Source organism: Ipomoea nil, unplaced genomic scaffold (genome assembly GCF_001879475.1).
Source record: "Ipomoea nil cultivar Tokyo-kokei standard unplaced genomic scaffold, Asagao_1.1 scaffold3267, whole genome shotgun sequence".
NCBI classification, from domain to species: Eukaryota; Viridiplantae; Streptophyta; class Magnoliopsida; order Solanales; family Convolvulaceae; genus Ipomoea; species Ipomoea nil.
This window is the reverse complement of record NW_017619695.1, coordinates 146,200-163,665: the sequence shown is the minus strand read 5'-3', so window position 1 is coordinate 163,665 and position 17,466 is coordinate 146,200. Positions and strand designations below refer to the sequence as shown.

At 31.3% G+C, this 17,466-nt stretch overlaps 2 protein-coding genes across 3 annotated transcripts; both read left to right on the top strand.

The window, feature by feature from the left end:
* The first annotated feature begins 1,811 nt into the window (after positions 1-1,811).
* On the top strand, positions 1,812-4,147 carry LOC109169247 (serine/threonine-protein kinase CDL1-like). Its single transcript, XM_019318102.1, has 5 exons — positions 1,812-2,296; positions 2,410-2,597; positions 2,793-2,982; positions 3,066-3,457; positions 3,546-4,147. Exons 1-5 carry the CDS (start codon positions 2,125-2,127, stop codon positions 3,888-3,890), a joined length of 1,287 nt encoding a protein of 428 aa, XP_019173647.1. The 5' UTR covers positions 1,812-2,124; the 3' UTR covers positions 3,891-4,147.
* Positions 4,148-7,436: 3,289 nt separating this feature from the next.
* On the top strand, positions 7,437-13,075 carry LOC109169231 (probable serine/threonine-protein kinase Cx32, chloroplastic). Of its 2 annotated transcripts, none has more exons than XM_019318080.1 (6): positions 7,437-7,618; positions 7,844-8,195; positions 11,248-11,383; positions 11,494-11,630; positions 12,254-12,377; positions 12,497-13,075. In XM_019318080.1, exons 2-6 carry the CDS (start codon positions 7,884-7,886, stop codon positions 12,838-12,840), a joined length of 1,053 nt encoding a protein of 350 aa, XP_019173625.1. In that variant the 5' UTR covers positions 7,437-7,618; positions 7,844-7,883; the 3' UTR covers positions 12,841-13,075. The 2 variants fall into 2 exon arrangements, with proteins under 2 accessions (XP_019173625.1, XP_019173624.1); XM_019318079.1 differs by having other exon boundaries at positions 7,438-7,618; positions 7,861-8,195.
* Positions 13,076-17,466: the final 4,391 nt, after the last annotated feature.

Sequence of the window (17,466 nt, the reverse complement as noted above, 5' to 3'; positions counted from 1 at the left end):
CAAACCTTAAAAAAGTATGGGGGAAATAGTTCTTTAAGAGTTAATCAAACCGTAATCTAACGACTAAAGACTTCTAACTAGCTAGGTTAATCCATTTGTCTCCCAATAAAATGCATTGATGCATGATGACTTCCAAAAAAATCACCCTTAGAAAAGTCTAATGTTATAATAGATAATTTTAACAATTTTGTCAAAAAAGGAAAAAAAAAAAAAAAAACGCGTCTAGCATTATTATTATATTCCTCAAAAAATAAAAAATAAATGGACTCCAATATAATTGCAAGCTTAAATTATTCATTAATTATGTACCAACTAACTTAATTAATTACTATATTGTGTTGTTGCCCAAAATGAATGTTCGAGTTAGTTGAGCATGACTCTTGTACAGTCGTACTCGTAGTACATGGTTTACTCTCCACATAAATAGTGTTTTGCTTAGCATTAGTTTAATTTGAGCAAAAAATCAATATCCTTGTTTAATATTAATTAGTAACACAATATTTCATTATATTGTAGAATTTTCAAAATAAAACATATGAATTCCTAATTCTTGTTGGGTATTTATAGAGACAAATTTTTTAAAGTTGCATGATCATTATTTGGAGTTGAGAATTAATATGAAATAACATCATGCAATTTAAGAAAGAAGTAAAAATGTAGTTAGAACTCGGTTAGTATATTGATTTTATCATTTATTGTTTTAGCATTTTTTAAAGGAAAATAAAAGTATAGTAGTTTGTAATTAATTGTAGAATTAATTTCACTTTTGGTCCCACGACTTTTGAGTTCTTATCACTTTTGGTGCACAACTTTGAATTTTTTTCAATTTTGGTGCCTAACTTTGTTATTTTTATCAGTTTAGGTCCTTCTAGCCAAATTGACGGTAAAATATTTCCAGATTTTATATTTTAGGGGCAAAATCGTCATCCCATGGAAAGATCTTCAATATTTAAACAAAAGAAAAATCATATTAAGAGGAAAAGAAGAGTTTGCCAATGGTCGAAACTATAAATCCCATAGATCTGTCTGGTTTCTGCCCATCTTCCCCATTATTCTCATCATCAAACACCTATAGATATGATTTTACGGTGATCTTGTTTAGATATTGAAGATGTTTCCTTGGGATGAAGATTTTACCCCTAACAATATAAAATCCAACAACATTTCACAGTCAATTTGGCCGAAAGGACCAAAATTGATAAAAATAACAAAGTTAGGCACCAAAATTAAAAAATTTTAAAGTTGTGCACCAAAAGTGATAGAATATCAAAAGTCGTGGGACCAAAAGTGAAATTAATTCTTAATTGTATTAATTGTTTCTTGGAAATCAAATTTGATACTCTGTACAAGAATAGTTTTGGATGCTTACAAAATTGAAGATTAAAAATTTAACTTGAAAGATTGAAGATCAATGTTGTTGATTTCCTAAATGGATTTGCCGGGTTAATGATGAAAATGTAATTCGATTTATTCCGAATAAGAAAAGGATTACTAATCCTACCACTACTAGCTAGGATTAGAAGAACTCAGGACTTGACAGATTGAGTTCACAATTACAAAGAGAGAATTAGCGTCAAAGCAGGCGCTAAATAATGAGGCATCCTAAAAAGAAGAGGAAAATATGGGGATCGGATTAGCGTACAATTATTTCTTTCTCATTCATTCATTCTTTGTAAGGGTCTTATCAATTTCTAAAATTTCAGGTTTATTATTTTTTGTAAATATTAATTTCTCAGAATTTCACTCGTGGTCTTTCCCTTTTTTTTGGGATATACATTTGTCTCTTTCTCTCTCTCTCTCTTGCATTGATTTATTGCAAATCGATCTATGAATGCAAGAAGGAAAGTTATAAATTTTCTATAAAGCTTTCTTTCTTTGCTTTCATTATCATCGGATTACATGTTTATAAGGGGAGGCCGGGATGAGTAATCTCAGCTCTCTCCTTAATTTCATGTTTTAATCCTTATTTAAGGAATTAATAGAAAACTGAACATTTTTACATTGCAGATGTAGCTTTGATTGCTATATAAATTACTGATTGGGTGGTGAATAATATATATACATATATATATATAATATTAATTAAAGTATTATTAAATTGTTCGTGCTTTCTGAAAATTAGATATGTCGAATTATTATATTATTGATTGTGATAATTTAGCGAAAGAAAGAAAAAGAGAAAATAAATTAAAGCTTGAACATATGATGAGTTGCTTTCCTTGCATTAGCCCTGCTCGTAAGGAAGCCATAAGGGATTGTGATGAGGATCTACTTCATGGATCAGATGCTTCTTCAGGTACTCCGTCAATAATTATATATCCGATCGATTTATCATTCAAAGTGCATGCATGCATTTTAAGCGAGCTGATCTGGTTTGATATATGTGATCTTCGATATATATATGTGCAGAACATCAGAGGAGGAAAGGAGGTTCTTCGAGAGGGAATCATAGGGAGAGTAATGGGCAAAAGGGCAATGTGGCACGTAGTTACACTTTCAAAGAACTCGCAATAGCCACCCAAAATTTTAAGGAATCTAATCTATTAGGAGAAGGCGGGTTCGGGAGCGTGTACAAAGGCGTCATTGACTCCCAATCGGCAAGCGATCGAAGCATATAGCTAGCTAGTTTGATGTTTTTGTTGAATGTGGTGTTGTATATATATATATATATATATATATATATATATATATATATATATATATATATATATATATATATATATATATATATATATGTTTTTGTTTTTGATGAAAATTAAAAAAATAAAAATAAAATGGTGCTTGTTCTGCAGGTTGTTGCTGTGAAACAACTGGATCAGGAAGGGCTGCAAGGGAACCAGGAATTCATAGTGGAGGTTCTGATGTTGAGTTTGCTTCACCACAACAATCTGGTCAACTTGATGGGATATTGCACCCACGGCGATCAGAGGCTCTTGGTGTATGAGTACATGCCAAATGGTAGCTTGGAGAATCATCTCTTCGGTAATAATAATATGTATTATTATATATTCTTCCAACTTCAATTAAATTAAATTATATAGTTTTAATCGATATGATATGATCAGAGTTGGAAGCGGGGAAAGAGGCGCTGAATTGGTACAACAGACTAAAGATCGCGGCGGGTGCGGCTCGTGGATTAGAGTATCTGCATTGTACGGCGAATCCGCCAGTGATTTACCGGGACTTGAAATCTTCAAACATATTATTGGACGAGGAGTTCAACCCGAGGTTATCGGATTTCGGTCTTGCCAAATTAGGGCCTGTCGGCGACAACACCCACGTTTCCACGCGAGTTATGGGAACCTACGGCTACTGTGCACCAGAATACGCCATGAGCGGAAAGCTCACCTTGAAATCCGACATCTACAGCTTCGGCGTGGTTCTGTTGGAGCTCATCACTGGCCGTCGCGCCTATGATAGTGACGCCAAACCCGGAGAGCAAAATTTGGTTTCCTACGTACGTACATATATATACATCGATCCATCTTACGTTACGGGGTTATGTTTGTCTCTCATCTGATCTCTCTATATATACATATATGCAGTGTCGGCCGTTCCTGAAAGACAAGAGAAGGTTTGTGGAGATGGCGGACCCATTGCTGGAAAGACGATTTTCGGTTCGGTCTTTGCACCACGCGGTGGCCATCACAGCAATGTGTCTACAGGACCAAGCAAGCTTTCGTCCGGCCATAAGTGACATCGCCATGGCGCTCGACTATCTGGTGGCTCAAGCCCAGACCTCTGAACGCAACACCGCGCCGGCGGCGGCTAAACCCCACCACCACTCCAAGACGCCGCCCACGCCCACGCCCTTATCTCAACTCAATCTCAGCTTTCAGGCAATTAGAAAAAACAGCAGCTTTGGAAGCATGTCGTCTTTACAGCTTTAATTTATATATATATATATTTATTTATTTATATTTTTAATTTAAATAAATGCACGTACCTGAGATTCTTCAATGTTACCCACAAATTAACCACCCAGCCCACCATTTCTAACCTTAGCTAATTTTACATTGTGATTATTGTATGTGCAACTCTTAAATTCGATCGGCCATCCATCTGTTATGAAAAAAGTACCTCACACAAACATTGTACATACATACTCTCGTTCATTAAAATTCATTCATGTCTTCAATTTTTGTAATTTATCAATGTGAAAATTTTCTTTGTAAATCTACCTATGTAATTAATATCGAATGGAATATATATGACATCAACTTAATTTTATACCATCACAAAACAGGCCGGGGACACTTCCGGCACCAATTTCTACCAAAGCATGCAGTCCTTTGCTTAATTAGCAAGCTTGCGGCATTTAATAATAATAATAATTGTATTTGTTAAAGTTTTATTATTATTTAAACATAATTTTAGTTACATGCATTATATTATGTCTACACACACGTATGTAATGTGGTCCATATATTATAAAGTATAGTAGTAAAAGTGATCGCTCTGGTAAATGAGATGTAGAGGCCCTAGGTATAGCTAGATTTAAGTTTCCTATATGCATGCATTTAGATATATACATATATATATATATTATACGCACATTCCTTTATTTAAACTACTACTTCATCCCAATTGACCACTCGTGTTTCACGCCACATGTTTGTGAAAGAGAAATGAGTAAGAGGATTGAGGAAGGAATTTAACTGAGATATAAATAGATCACCCCGACATCATATCCATGATCATTTTGAAGAAGATATATAGTGGACTAGAAGATTAAGTGGGAGAGATCAATAGACCACCCAGAAATCATCATATTCATGATCTTTTTGAAGAAGATATATAGTGGACTAGGAGATTAAGTAGGAGAGATCGATAGACCACCCAGACATCATCATATCCATGATCTTTTTGAAGAAGATATATAGTGGATTAGGAAGTTTAGTGGGAGAGATAGACCTTTCCGACATCATATCTATGATCTTTTTGAAGAAGATACATAGTGGACTTGGAGATTAATTGAGAATCTTGAAAGTGTTCATATTCATCAGCATCGTCCTTCCCCAGTTTGTTTAATTAATCTGTAGTAAAGGTTAAAGGAGATAATGACAAATTAAAAATCATTTCCCAGATCTATATATAGGTTTTGTAAAATGAATTTGGGTCAACAAGAATGGTTATCACAAAGATAATGTAGGAATTAAATAGTGTATGTTTTTGTGGAAGCAACACTTTATTCATACTTAGTATTATATTTTTTAATATAAGTATTGTATTTTCATTTTTAGTAGACTCATTTTATGGATAAAAATCTGTGAAATGATTTCATATGAGAGCCACTCATTTCTTAAGAGGGGGTGTTTGGTTGAATGGAAAACATTTTCCATGGAAAATATTTTCTTAAACGTGAAGGAAAATGATGTTTTATGTTGTTTGGCTTGATGGAAAACATTTTTCATTGGAAATTCCAGAAGAATTAGGAAAATCAATTCCTAGCTCATTCTATGTATTTTGTTTTCCATGAAAAACTAATATGACAATTTTGCCCTTGTTATTCTTTATTAATTTATCTTATTATTATTATTATATTATTATTATTATTATTGTGTAGGGTTATATTTGTCATATATTCATTATTTCTTACCATTTCAAACTCAACTAAATAATGGAATTCATATTCCTAGTAATTTCTTTTCCACTAACCAAACAATGAAATTTATTTTCTTAAAATTTATTTTCCATAAAATTTCAAGTCTATTTTTTTTTTAAATATTTTTCAGCGAACCAAACGAGATGTAATAGTTTCAAATGTGCCGTCTGAAGTGGTGTACGAGTCCCCAATACAATATGTTGGACCCGAGATTTTGGAGGGTCGACATTAGAAATTGGCAGGAAACAACTAGTACGTATGAAACCTTAAAACAAAAACAGCGGCCGCAAAGCTTTATTTATTTTGGTACGATTCGTCCAAATCTACTAAATGATCACTAAACAAAATAAATCCACAAAAGATTTCAAACCAAATTCCCCTTTATACCGTATATAATATATTTACCGCAATAATTTGTTTGAGGTCATCTCATCGATTCTTGTCTTTACGATAAGTCAGGTCAAGATAAAAATATATTACTTATACTTAGTTAATTATATGAGAAAGTATACTACTTTTAAAGAAAAATCTAATATTTTTACCTTTTAATTTAAAAGTGTTACATTTTTTCTTATAAGTAACAGACATTTTAATTTATTCCTAATTAGTACGGAGTATCATATTTTTCTAGTATAAGTATTACATTTTCATATTGATTCAACCCAATCCGACATATTTTACGGATAAGGATCCGTGAGACGGTCTTACACAAGTGTGACTCTATATTTAATGACATGCTGTATTATCATATATAAAATTATCTTTTTGACTAGAAGCTTACATGTTAAAGTTTTGTATTTGCAATTTTTTTTTGGGCTTATTAGGTCTATAACATGTTAGTACATTTAGATGGTTTATATTGGCCTTAGACTCATGTAACAAAGAATATGTCAATAGATATTGTTGACTTGTTGTAACAAGAAGTCCGTTATGAAATGCTACAGGATTAACACCGTGGACAATAACGAATATTTTAAAAAGTTAATAGTCTATTAATTCGGAAAGAAGTTGCTAGCTTTAAAAATTGTTTACATACAAAATGACTTTCTCAAACACTCATATTGATTCAAAATTAGCTGATAGGCTAATTATTTATCCTAAACGAGCTAATAACGCCTCCACTAAGGCACAAACTTACAACCTCCCATATAGGAGTCCAACCCAAATACCATATGAGCAAAATGTGCTTGGCTGATTCATACTTCTATGAACTAACTAATTCTGGAAATCTGAATTGCGTTAATCCATCAATTAAGAAAATTCAAATTGAGCTGAAAATTTTTAAGAAGCTAACAAAAAAATTTCTCTTTATTACGAGTTCTAACACCACATAAGTTGCTTGTATATATTATAATATTGAGTGATGTCATAAATACTCAAATCCTACCCCACTGGCTTCAATCACTTATGACTTTACATTACACAAAGAGATGAGAGTATGAGACTTTTACATAAAAGTATAAACCAATTAACACTCTCCATCCACCAATAATTTTGTGATCTAGTTCCATCAAATGATATGACTCTCAGCTCAAATGGAGGATCATAAAGAAAAATAAATTTGAGTCTTAATGAAGATGATATTAACTCTATACGTTTTAATAAGTTGAGTAAGTAGATATGAACAAATACAATATTATAACGGAGTCAATAATATTACAAAAAATAATAACACTCACCATCCAATATTAAATATTTATTATTGCCATTGTATGGGTATTAATTAATTAATGTAATATTGTTATCCCTGGGTCCACGACAAGGACACTGTTGATGGGTACATTTCTAAATTCAATGACTAAAATAAGCGTAAAGTTTCCGTGTTTCACACTCTCATTTCCTGGGTGCTCTCCTTCTGTGAAACTCCCAGCATAATTATATTCCACAATATATATTACACCACTCATCTCAAAGATCGATCGAGGAAGAGATTATTCTATACAGAAATGGGAAACTGCTGGAGCTTACCTGTGAACAGCGCTCCAAGCAACAACGCACTTCCCAAATCCAAAGGTATATATATATATATATATATATATATATATATATATATATATATATATATATATAGATACATATTAAAAATTTTCACGTACTAGCTTGTAGCAGTCGATCACTCAATATTAACTTGCATATGGTCTATGATTCTATTCTATTATATATATTAACTAAAGTCTAAAGGAACTAGCTTAGACGATATAAATATATATATATATGATCTTAATGGTTATCTGATAGATAGATCGATCTTGCAGGCGGCGATAATGGAAGGGGAAGTATGGAGGTGGGACCGGATGAGGCGGTGGATATGGCGATGTCACCTGGCGGCAAGAGCAGAGAAGGCGGCGTTGACTTGCCGGCCAGCGGTAGAATAGTGACGCCCAACTTGAAAATGTTCAGTTTCTCTGAACTGGAGAGAGCCACGAGGAACTTTAAACCGGCGACGGTGTTGGGTGAAGGTGGGTTCGGTCGAGTTTTCAAGGGGTGGATTGACGAGAAGACGTTGGCCCCGTCCAAGGTCGGCGTCGGAATGGCGGTGGCCGTAAAAAAATCTAATCCAGACAGTGAACAAGGCCTCCGGGAATGGCAGGTGTGTATGTAGCTTCAATTCAATTCCTACTATACTATACGCCCGCACGTTTAATTTGTTTATACATATTTCATCACATCATTATTTCCTGCCTTGTTTCTTGTATGTCTTTCCTTTAATTTGTTTTTTAATTTTTCCCGGCCCCCTTTTAATCTCATCCACAATTTCATGCAAAATATCCAAAACATATATAGCTCAACACAAGGTTTTTCATTAAATTAAATACTATGAGCATAACGAACTCTTTGAGTCTAATATAATTATTATTAAATTTGTTGGACTGAAATTGTTTGAGAAAATATAAAACAGATACTACCTTGTAAAGAATATATAATTAATACGTTGCTCATATTTAATATATATATATATATATATATATATATATATATATATAATAAATACGTATATATGTGCTCGTATATCATACACGGCCAGCTTATTTGTTATATTATTTGTGTACTTAATTTGCAATTGATATAATATATTATTTTGTAAACTAACTAATATATATAGTTCAGTTTTCTTTTTTATGTTATTTATGCATGGTACACTAGCTATGAGCATTGATAGGTAATCTCCTAATCAATTTTAATTTATTAGATGTATAGTATATTGAACATTCTTTGCTATAATGTTCATTATTATTATTTTTTTATTATTATTATTGAAAGCCAAAATGTTCACTATTTATTTAAAAGAAAAGAATATAATTTTACATGTGTATATTACTTTTGTCCAGGTGATAAATATTTTTGTTCATTTGAAAAAATAGCGTGCAGTTAATGCTCAAATTAAATATACTTGTAATATAATGGTGATGAAGGATTTTGTTAGATTTGATAGTTATAATATACTAGTATTAGATTAGATATCAGACTATTCGACCATAAATCTATAATGGAGGTGTTTGGTTGTTAGTTGATTGTGTTAGTGGGTTTGACTAGTTGATAACATTAGCTGATTGTAGAAAAGTGTTTAGTAAATTAGTTGTTAGATGAATACATACACAATGACTTTCTCAAAAAAGGAATCGAATAAGCTAAGTAACTTTTTGAATTTTAATATTTTGAATCAAAGAATTGTTACAAAAAGCTAATTAATCAAACACTCGTATTGATTATTTAACCAAACAAACAGTTAATAATAATCAAATAAATCAAAATTAACTATTTTACCAAACACCATCAATATCCTCCATTTTAGATTCGGTGGGACAATTGAAATTCTGCGCACGCATGCGCAGCACCTAATACACGCATTAGCTAGGTTTTTGTTAATTTAAAGATGGTTTGGGGGAAGTGGCTTGTAGTCCACTGGTATTGAGTTGCTCCCCTAAGTGGGAGGTGTAAGGTTCGAACCTCAGTTGAGGTAATAGTGTGTATATATAGGGTATCCCCTTCCTTATAAAAAAAAAAAAAAAAAAAAAGATGGTTTGGGGAAATTTCACTTTTTGGAGTTTATGTGTGATTTGTGTGGAAGATGAAAAAATAAATGGGAAATTTTATTATTAATTATTATCAATTAAGATTTTTGAAACTAGATAACGTTTAATAATAGAATTATTAACGGATCTAAAAGATAAAAAGCATTGTTTTACCTAAAATGTATATACTAAAAGTGTGGTGACACTTCAAACATAGATACTTTGATGGGGATGTGTGAACAATGTATATATGGTTGTGACCCAAGGAGGCTAGGGCATCTATAAATTGTATATTTAAATATCCACCTACCATATAAATTATATTTCACATTAAAATATAATATTGTTTACTTGTTTAAAAATAAACTCGGGTTGTAGTTGCGTGCTAATTAATACATATAAAAGCACAATTTATCTAATGTACACCTTGAAGTAGCTAGTAGTTTTGGTTTCCTTCATCTAATTTAACTAATTACGATATTTTAAAAATTGAATAACACGTATTATGTCTACATATTGACTGATTTGACTTCTTGTTGTTATTGGATGAACAATGTATTGCGTCGGGAGAAAATGGCAACATAAGAACTATTCAAATTAAGAGGAAAAGAAAACAACTTCGAAAGCAATTTTTTTAAGGCTACTACGAACAATATTGAAATATTGATAGTTATAAAACTCTGACGTAGTCCAACTTTGTTTAATTGAAAAGGTCTTCTATGAGTTTCCACGTATGTTTCTTTACAAGTAGAAAGTCTTTCAGTTAGATATTTTGTTCACATTCATATAATAAGGTTGACTTTCATACATTTATTAATTACTAATTATTATTTACATTATTCTGTTTATAAGATGTTTTTTATATTAAATTTAGCAATTTAATTTATTATTTTAAAGTTTCATTAAAAACTCAGATCTTTTAAATATAATATTTTAATTGCTTTTTGCATTTTAATTAGATAAAAATGATAAAACTTGATTCATGAAAAACTCATGCTAGGGATCAAGTTTACTTATTGATTTCATTTTCTTTTTTTTTTTTTTTTTTTGGGGCGGGGGGGGGGGGGGGGGGGGGGGGGTTGAGTCCAAAACTTGGTGGCGTGCATATATCGGTCAAATATAGAAGCAAAAATTGCGAAAAATTAAAATAAGATCAACAAACCATACATCTGCCCGACATGAAACGAACATATTTAAAAAGTCAATAAAGAAGAAAACAGCTTGGTTATTGTCATATTCGTGTTCCTTTGACTGCTTCGTTCATACAACCTTTTTCTTTTTATTAAAAAAATTATATATATATATATATATATATATATATATATATATATATATATATATATATATATGTGTGTGTGTGTGTGTGTGTGTGTGTGTGTGTGTGTATATATTTATTTGTCTCACGTAAAACCACCTCAGCACAAGGCTAACCAAACCATCAAATATAAGAGGTAAAAATAGACTGTGAATTACATTATATGGTTAATCAAACACGTTAGGAAATAAAACTATAAATTAAAGTAAAATATATATAGAGTAAAATACATAATTATCATATATAATCATGGTCTGTTATCATCATATTAAAAAAATGAAAATTAAAAACGATATATACAAACTTTGGTGCAGGCTGAAGTGAAATTTTTAGGGAAATTTACCCACCCTAATCTTGTGAAGTTAATTGGCTATTGCTGGGAAGATAATGAATTTCTACTGGTGTATGAGTATATGCAGAAGGGTAGCCTGGAAAGCCACCTTTTCAAAAGTAAGCATTACCTTAATTTCCATAATTTATTACAGTAGTAATCAATTACCAGGATAAAGATTATTTACATTAATTAACTAAATTTTTTTTTTATTTTTAATAATTTGCAGAATGTGCTGAAGCTCTTTCTTGGGAGACGCGGTTAAAAATAGCTATAGGTGCAGCTCGAGGGCTTGCTTTCCTACACTCTACAGAAAAACAAGTTATTTACCGTGATTTTAAAGCCTCCAACATATTGCTGGATGGGGTAAATATCTTTTTTAATTATTTATATGATTTTAAAGCCTCCAACCTAGTTATCAAGCTCCAGTTTATGTCAAATCTTCATGAAACGTACGTGTTCATTCTACATATATTAAATTATGTTACTTTTCTTTCTTTTTTTTTGAAAACCAACAAGTGATCATGAAACAAGCATGTTGTACTTGTTCTTCTAAATAGATTTAAAACGTACATGATAATGACTTGGATACAAATTAAATAAGCATATATGTAAGCTTAATTGGGGAATTTGCAAGAGCAGTGATTTGAACTACGGAAGTTTCAGTTGTGATAGACATCATGTAAGTTTTTTTATTAAAAAAAAAAAAACAATATTTGATAGTTCTAATACCATATAAAGTATAGAAGGAAAATTATATGTGTATTAATCACACGGAAGGTATATAAAGAGTTTTATAGAAGAAGTTATAACAAAAGGCTGTAAAATATATAGTAATAACAAAAGTCAGTAGAATAGACTAGTTTAATTAATTTAATTATATTCCTAATAGTAACTAGTAGTATGATGAGATGTAGTAAATATAAAAGGTATGAGCTAGGTGCGTTTGAATTAATGTGGAAAAACATATACCTTTTGGTAATTGGCAGGAGTTTAATGCGAAGCTTTCAGATTTTGGATTGGCGAAATTAGGTCCAGTCAATGGAAACTCGCACGTAACAACACGAATTATGGGAACCTACGGCTACGCAGCACCAGAGTACATGGCTACTGGTATATATCTTAATTAGCTTGTAACTCATGCATGCTTTAATTTATTATAAGATTAATTAAATAAGCGGGCGAAATTAAAGTTGATTGATTAGTTGAAGTTGTTTGACTTTGTTTATTAGGTCATTTGTACGTGAAGAGTGATGTGTATGGTTTTGGAGTGGTTTTGTTAGAAATATTAACAGGGCTAAAAGTATTAGATCTGAGTCGGGCTAGTAATGAGCAAAATTTGGTGGAATGGACTAAGCCCATATTAGGGGAGAAAAGGAAGATAAAGACGATAGTGGACCCAAGACTTGAAGGCAAGTATCCTTCCAGGGCTGCAACCAGAATAGCAGAGCTGATATTAAAGTGTTTTCAGGATGAACCCGGGAAGAGACCGTCCATGGATGAGGTTTTGAAGAGCTTGCAGGAAATTAACGACGTCAAGACCAGACGGAGAGACCACAGATCCAATCGTAGTTAGCCCAGTCGATCTGCAGATTATTCAACCATTATCTATATATGTATAGTATATTCTTAATTAATTAGGAATCTCATAGCAGATCAGATTAGATTATTAATGTTTGCTAGTTTTCATGATTGAATTGGGGCGCGGCTATTATTTGGTAAGAAAGGCCCATCCATACATTACCCCATTGTTAATTGGCACTATTATATTGCCCATATATAGAACGTAGCTAGCTAGTATTCATAGTTTACATGCAGGTCCACTCTTAATTAGATACTTGATTTTCACTAAATATTTACTTCCATGCATGTTCTGTAATTTGTTACTTTAAAGTTTTAATATAGAAAATAAAATTGTGTTTGTTCTATTTTTTTTTTTTCAGGATTATATTGAGGATTAAACTTATGATCTTTTATTAAAATTATTTACGTTAATTACCCAATTCACTTGATCAACCATTTGGACACATGATTTATTTAATTTGAAGCTAGCTAAGCATTCCGTTAGTACAGTAGTTTACTTTATAACATGCGAGTGGTGCGTGCATTCAACAAATGTCAACTAACTCGAATTGAAGCTTATCCTTGTTACGCCATGCCCAATCTTATGAAGTCAGCACAATATGTTGCTGACATTAAATGAGATATTGTGAAAGAGACATTGCATGGAGGTAAAGTATATATATATATATATATATATATATATATATATATATATATATTGCAGAAAGAAAGAAAAATCTTATGCATATGTATGTAATGTAGTAGTTATGATGTGATGAGTAATAAGAGGAAGAAGAGAAGTTTATATGTAGAAAGGAAAGTTAAAGAGAAGCCGCAAATATGATAGGGAGTGGGAAAGTCAAAATGTACAGGGAAAAAAAGTCATATATAACGGAGTTCTACTCCGACTCTCAAAATTCTACTGTCTCATTTATACTCTCTGAGATGGTAAATTAGAATTGATTATTTTCATCATGTAAATTTATTGAAAAGTGTCTACATCAGAAGCATGTGAGAGGAAGTACAAGTTGAGAGTTTAAAATGGAAGTACACCAAGTATTTTCTTATATAATATAAGAAAAATACTTGTACTCCCATTTACATGCTTTTGATGTAAATATTTTTTTTGTGGATTTACATGATAAAAATAATCAATCATAATTTGTCATCTCAGGAAATATAAATGAGGGAATAAAATTTTAGAAGTCTATGTAGTAGAACTCATGATGTAAACGTAAGTCTTTGAGCGGTGTTTGCTTTGAGAATACTCTTAGGTATGGTAGGCTGATGATATCCAGTCCTGATAAGATTGATGATGATCAATGAGTAACTAGGTCCATGGGCTACTTTCATCTTTTGCATAGGGGAGTTGTACCTCATGTCATCAAATAATGTCAAAAATCTACCATTTTTGTAATAAATTCATCATCTTTGGCAAGCTATATTCATACAACAAATTTGACAAGCTTTTGTCTTGCGTTTATCTTTAAATTCCTTCAAAATGTTAATATTCACGAAATTATGACCTTATTAGTAACCATGAAAGGTTGGACATAAAACTTTTTAACTAGGAAATACATAAAAATCAATTCAAGCATAATAGGTATATAGTAATATGCATGTTCACTGCCTATTCTAATTTACTAAGTTTTATCGGTAATAATTTTGACAAAAAAAATTACATATTTATATCTCTTTTAACAAATAAATACATGAGAAATACTATATATATTCTTAATTTTTACTCATTACTTATGTGATATATTTGATCTGATTCATCTAGGAAAATAATGAACCATATAAATATTTCTTATTTTTATTTATATCTTTTATTAATAAAATCATTATATGTAAGGAGAATTTTACTTTATTTAAATTTATGTACAGTATATTTTCCTAAACACATACATACATCTATGGTGTAGGGGCTAGAAGATAGATATCCCAAAAATCACATGCATTCATGGTGAATCATTATTAGGTTTTCCTGTAGTAATCACAGCTAAATGATTATGTTTCTCAATTTTAGATTGAGAGTGTTTGGCTGTCAAACAGCAAAAGGTGTTTTCAGTCCTAATTTCATATGCCCCATTCTAATGACCTTTCTCTCTCTCATGCTGCATACCATCATCATTACACTGTACAATCTAACCCCCCAGCTTTTTAAATTAAATATATTATAGTAATGCAGTTTTATAAGCTAGGTACAATAATACTCCGTAATATTTTAGAAGTTCCACTTTTTAAATTAAAAATTTCTTTGTAGATTAACACTATTATTCAAACAAACTAATTAACCAACTAAGATAATACGGAATATTGGCCGGAGTAATTATTAAAATAATTGTTTTGCCGATAAAAATATTAATCTTTTAATAATGAAGATATTTCAGTTAATTTTCTCATTTCAGGTTAGGGACTTCAAACTTAACTAATATCGTACGTTAGTTGTGGTTTATGTATATTATTATATTGAGTTAATACTCAAAATAGTCCCTCAACTATGTCGTAATTACCAATTTGGTCCTCGACTATCATTCTTACACAATTAAGTCTTCAACTATACAATTTTTATCCAATTTAGTCCTTTGTCAATTTGAATGTTTGTTGACTGTCAAAAGTGGAAATAAAGTTGTAATTTTATAAGTTTTCTCCTTCCTCCTCATTTAGCAGCGCCAAACCATGTAGCAATAAGCTCCGGTTGGGTTCTAAACTTGTCAGTATCGAAGTAATGGTTATGCATCGGATAGCCCATGAATTTGATTTCCAACGATTTTTTGATGATCGAAATCTGATCGGAGTGTATTGCTGCATGGTTTGGCGCTGCTAAATGGAGAGGAAGGAGAAATCTTGTAAAATTATAATTTTATCCCGACTTTTGACAGTCAGCAAACAGTCAAATTAATATAGAGGACTAAATTGGGTAAGAATTGTATAGTTGAGGACTTAATTGAGTAAAAGTTACATAGTTGAAGACTTAATTGGATAAGAATGGTAGTTAAGGACCAAATTAGTAATTATGGCATAGTCGAGGGACCATTTTGGGTATTAACTCTATATTATTTGATAAATTATTTAGTATAGTCCAATTAGAAGCATCGTTAATTGTTATATACAAACTTGTATAAATTGAACATTATTAAGCAATTAAATGATATACTTAACAATTAAGAAAGATGGTTAGTTGATGGATTTTGGTGATTTATTAAGTTTAGTGTACCAATTGCGTACCACCCACCTTTGAGCTTGTCAACTCTTTAACCATAAAAACAGTTGGATTTACATACTCGATCAAGTTAGTTCTTCCTAACCAAATCTTAGGAATCCTAACACGACACCAGCTGCTCCTAAACTTGTTCCAATATTATATTTCCAAAACTCGTACGGTATCACCTTGTAAATATCAAACACGAATCCCTCGTGTATTCTCATAGTCATACAATACGCTAAGTATAAGACTAAAAATTATTGAATAGTCAATTTTTAATTCATCCAATTTAAGAGAAAGGTTATCTAAAGAGTTGGCATTATTCTGTCACAACCATAGCAATTTACAATGAAATTGGCATTGTCACGACCATTAGTGTTGGATTTCTTTAATCTTGGTACACACTCTATGAGACTAATATGAATTCAACATGATCACACTAATAAAGTTTAAATCTTACTCAAAGGAAAACATAATCCGAAGTTTCTTAACATGACTAATGTATACAATAATAATCAATATTGCAACCTTATATATAGTTTAATTTATTAGTAATTCGCTTACCAACTGTTTAAACTTCTTGAATTTTATGTGTATAATTCTGATACTCTCAAATGACTTTTTAACCCTTACATTCTACTAATTTGTTGGTTCTCCCAAATTTATTTAGGACCTGTTTGGTAAAATAGTTAGCGCACAGGTCAATTTTGACTTATTTGACCACTATTAGTTGTTTGACTTGGTTTAAAAATCAATATAAGGGTTTGGTTAATTAGCTTTTTGTACTCACCAAGATTATGTAGTCTAATGGTACCCGGGTTGGATTTTTATTTAGAAGATTGTGAGTTTGAGCCTTAGTGGAGGCGTTATTGGTTTTTTTTTGTGTTTCAGTAGGTTGAAAAAGTATATGAACAAATACTACAATGTAATAGAGCCAGTAGCATTCAAACAAAAAAAAATTAGCTTTTTGTACTCCAAAATACTAAAAGTCAAAAAGCTACTTAAAACAACTTTTTTCAATTAGCTTTTTGATAAAAGAAATTATACCAAACAGCTATCAGCTAATAGCTAATTTACCAAACACGACTTTTCTACAATCAGCTAATGTTATTTACTAGTTATACTATCTAATTAACCTAATCAGCTAACGGTCATTTACCAAATAGGCCTTAACCTTTCTTTGTATTTTTCATTGCTTCCATGTGTAGTTAAAAATAAAATAAAACTGTTACAAAGGAGTTGGAATTTGTTGCATTGGTATAATATGAAATGGATTTATTTTTTTTTAAAGAAACCCTAAAATTGAAAATGGGAATATTTATTAGTGGGATTAATGATTGTAGGGGCGCAAAGTGCATTTGTGCAGTGTTAGATCCTAGTCTTCCTAGATTAGACTATATGCCAATTGACATGTAAAGGCTCCCGGCGTTA

Excerpts from the sequence above, each read along its gene's own strand:
- LOC109169247 (XM_019318102.1), top strand. The coding sequence starts at position 2,125 with ATGTCGAATTATTATATTATTGATTGTGATAATTTAGCGAAAGAAAGA. Across the intron at positions 2,297-2,409 it reads TGGATCAGATGCTTCTTCAG|AACATCAGAGGAGGAAAGGA; the intron begins GTACTCCGTCAA and ends ATATATGTGCAG. Across the intron at positions 2,598-2,792 it reads GCGTCATTGACTCCCAATCG|GTTGTTGCTGTGAAACAACT; the intron begins GCAAGCGATCGA and ends CTTGTTCTGCAG.
- LOC109169231 (XM_019318079.1), top strand. The coding sequence starts at position 7,552 with ATGGGAAACTGCTGGAGCTTACCTGTGAACAGCGCTCCAAGCAACAAC. Across the intron at positions 11,631-12,253 it reads CCAACATATTGCTGGATGGG|GAGTTTAATGCGAAGCTTTC; the intron begins GTAAATATCTTT and ends GGTAATTGGCAG. Across the intron at positions 12,378-12,496 it reads ACCAGAGTACATGGCTACTG|GTCATTTGTACGTGAAGAGT; the intron begins GTATATATCTTA and ends TTTGTTTATTAG.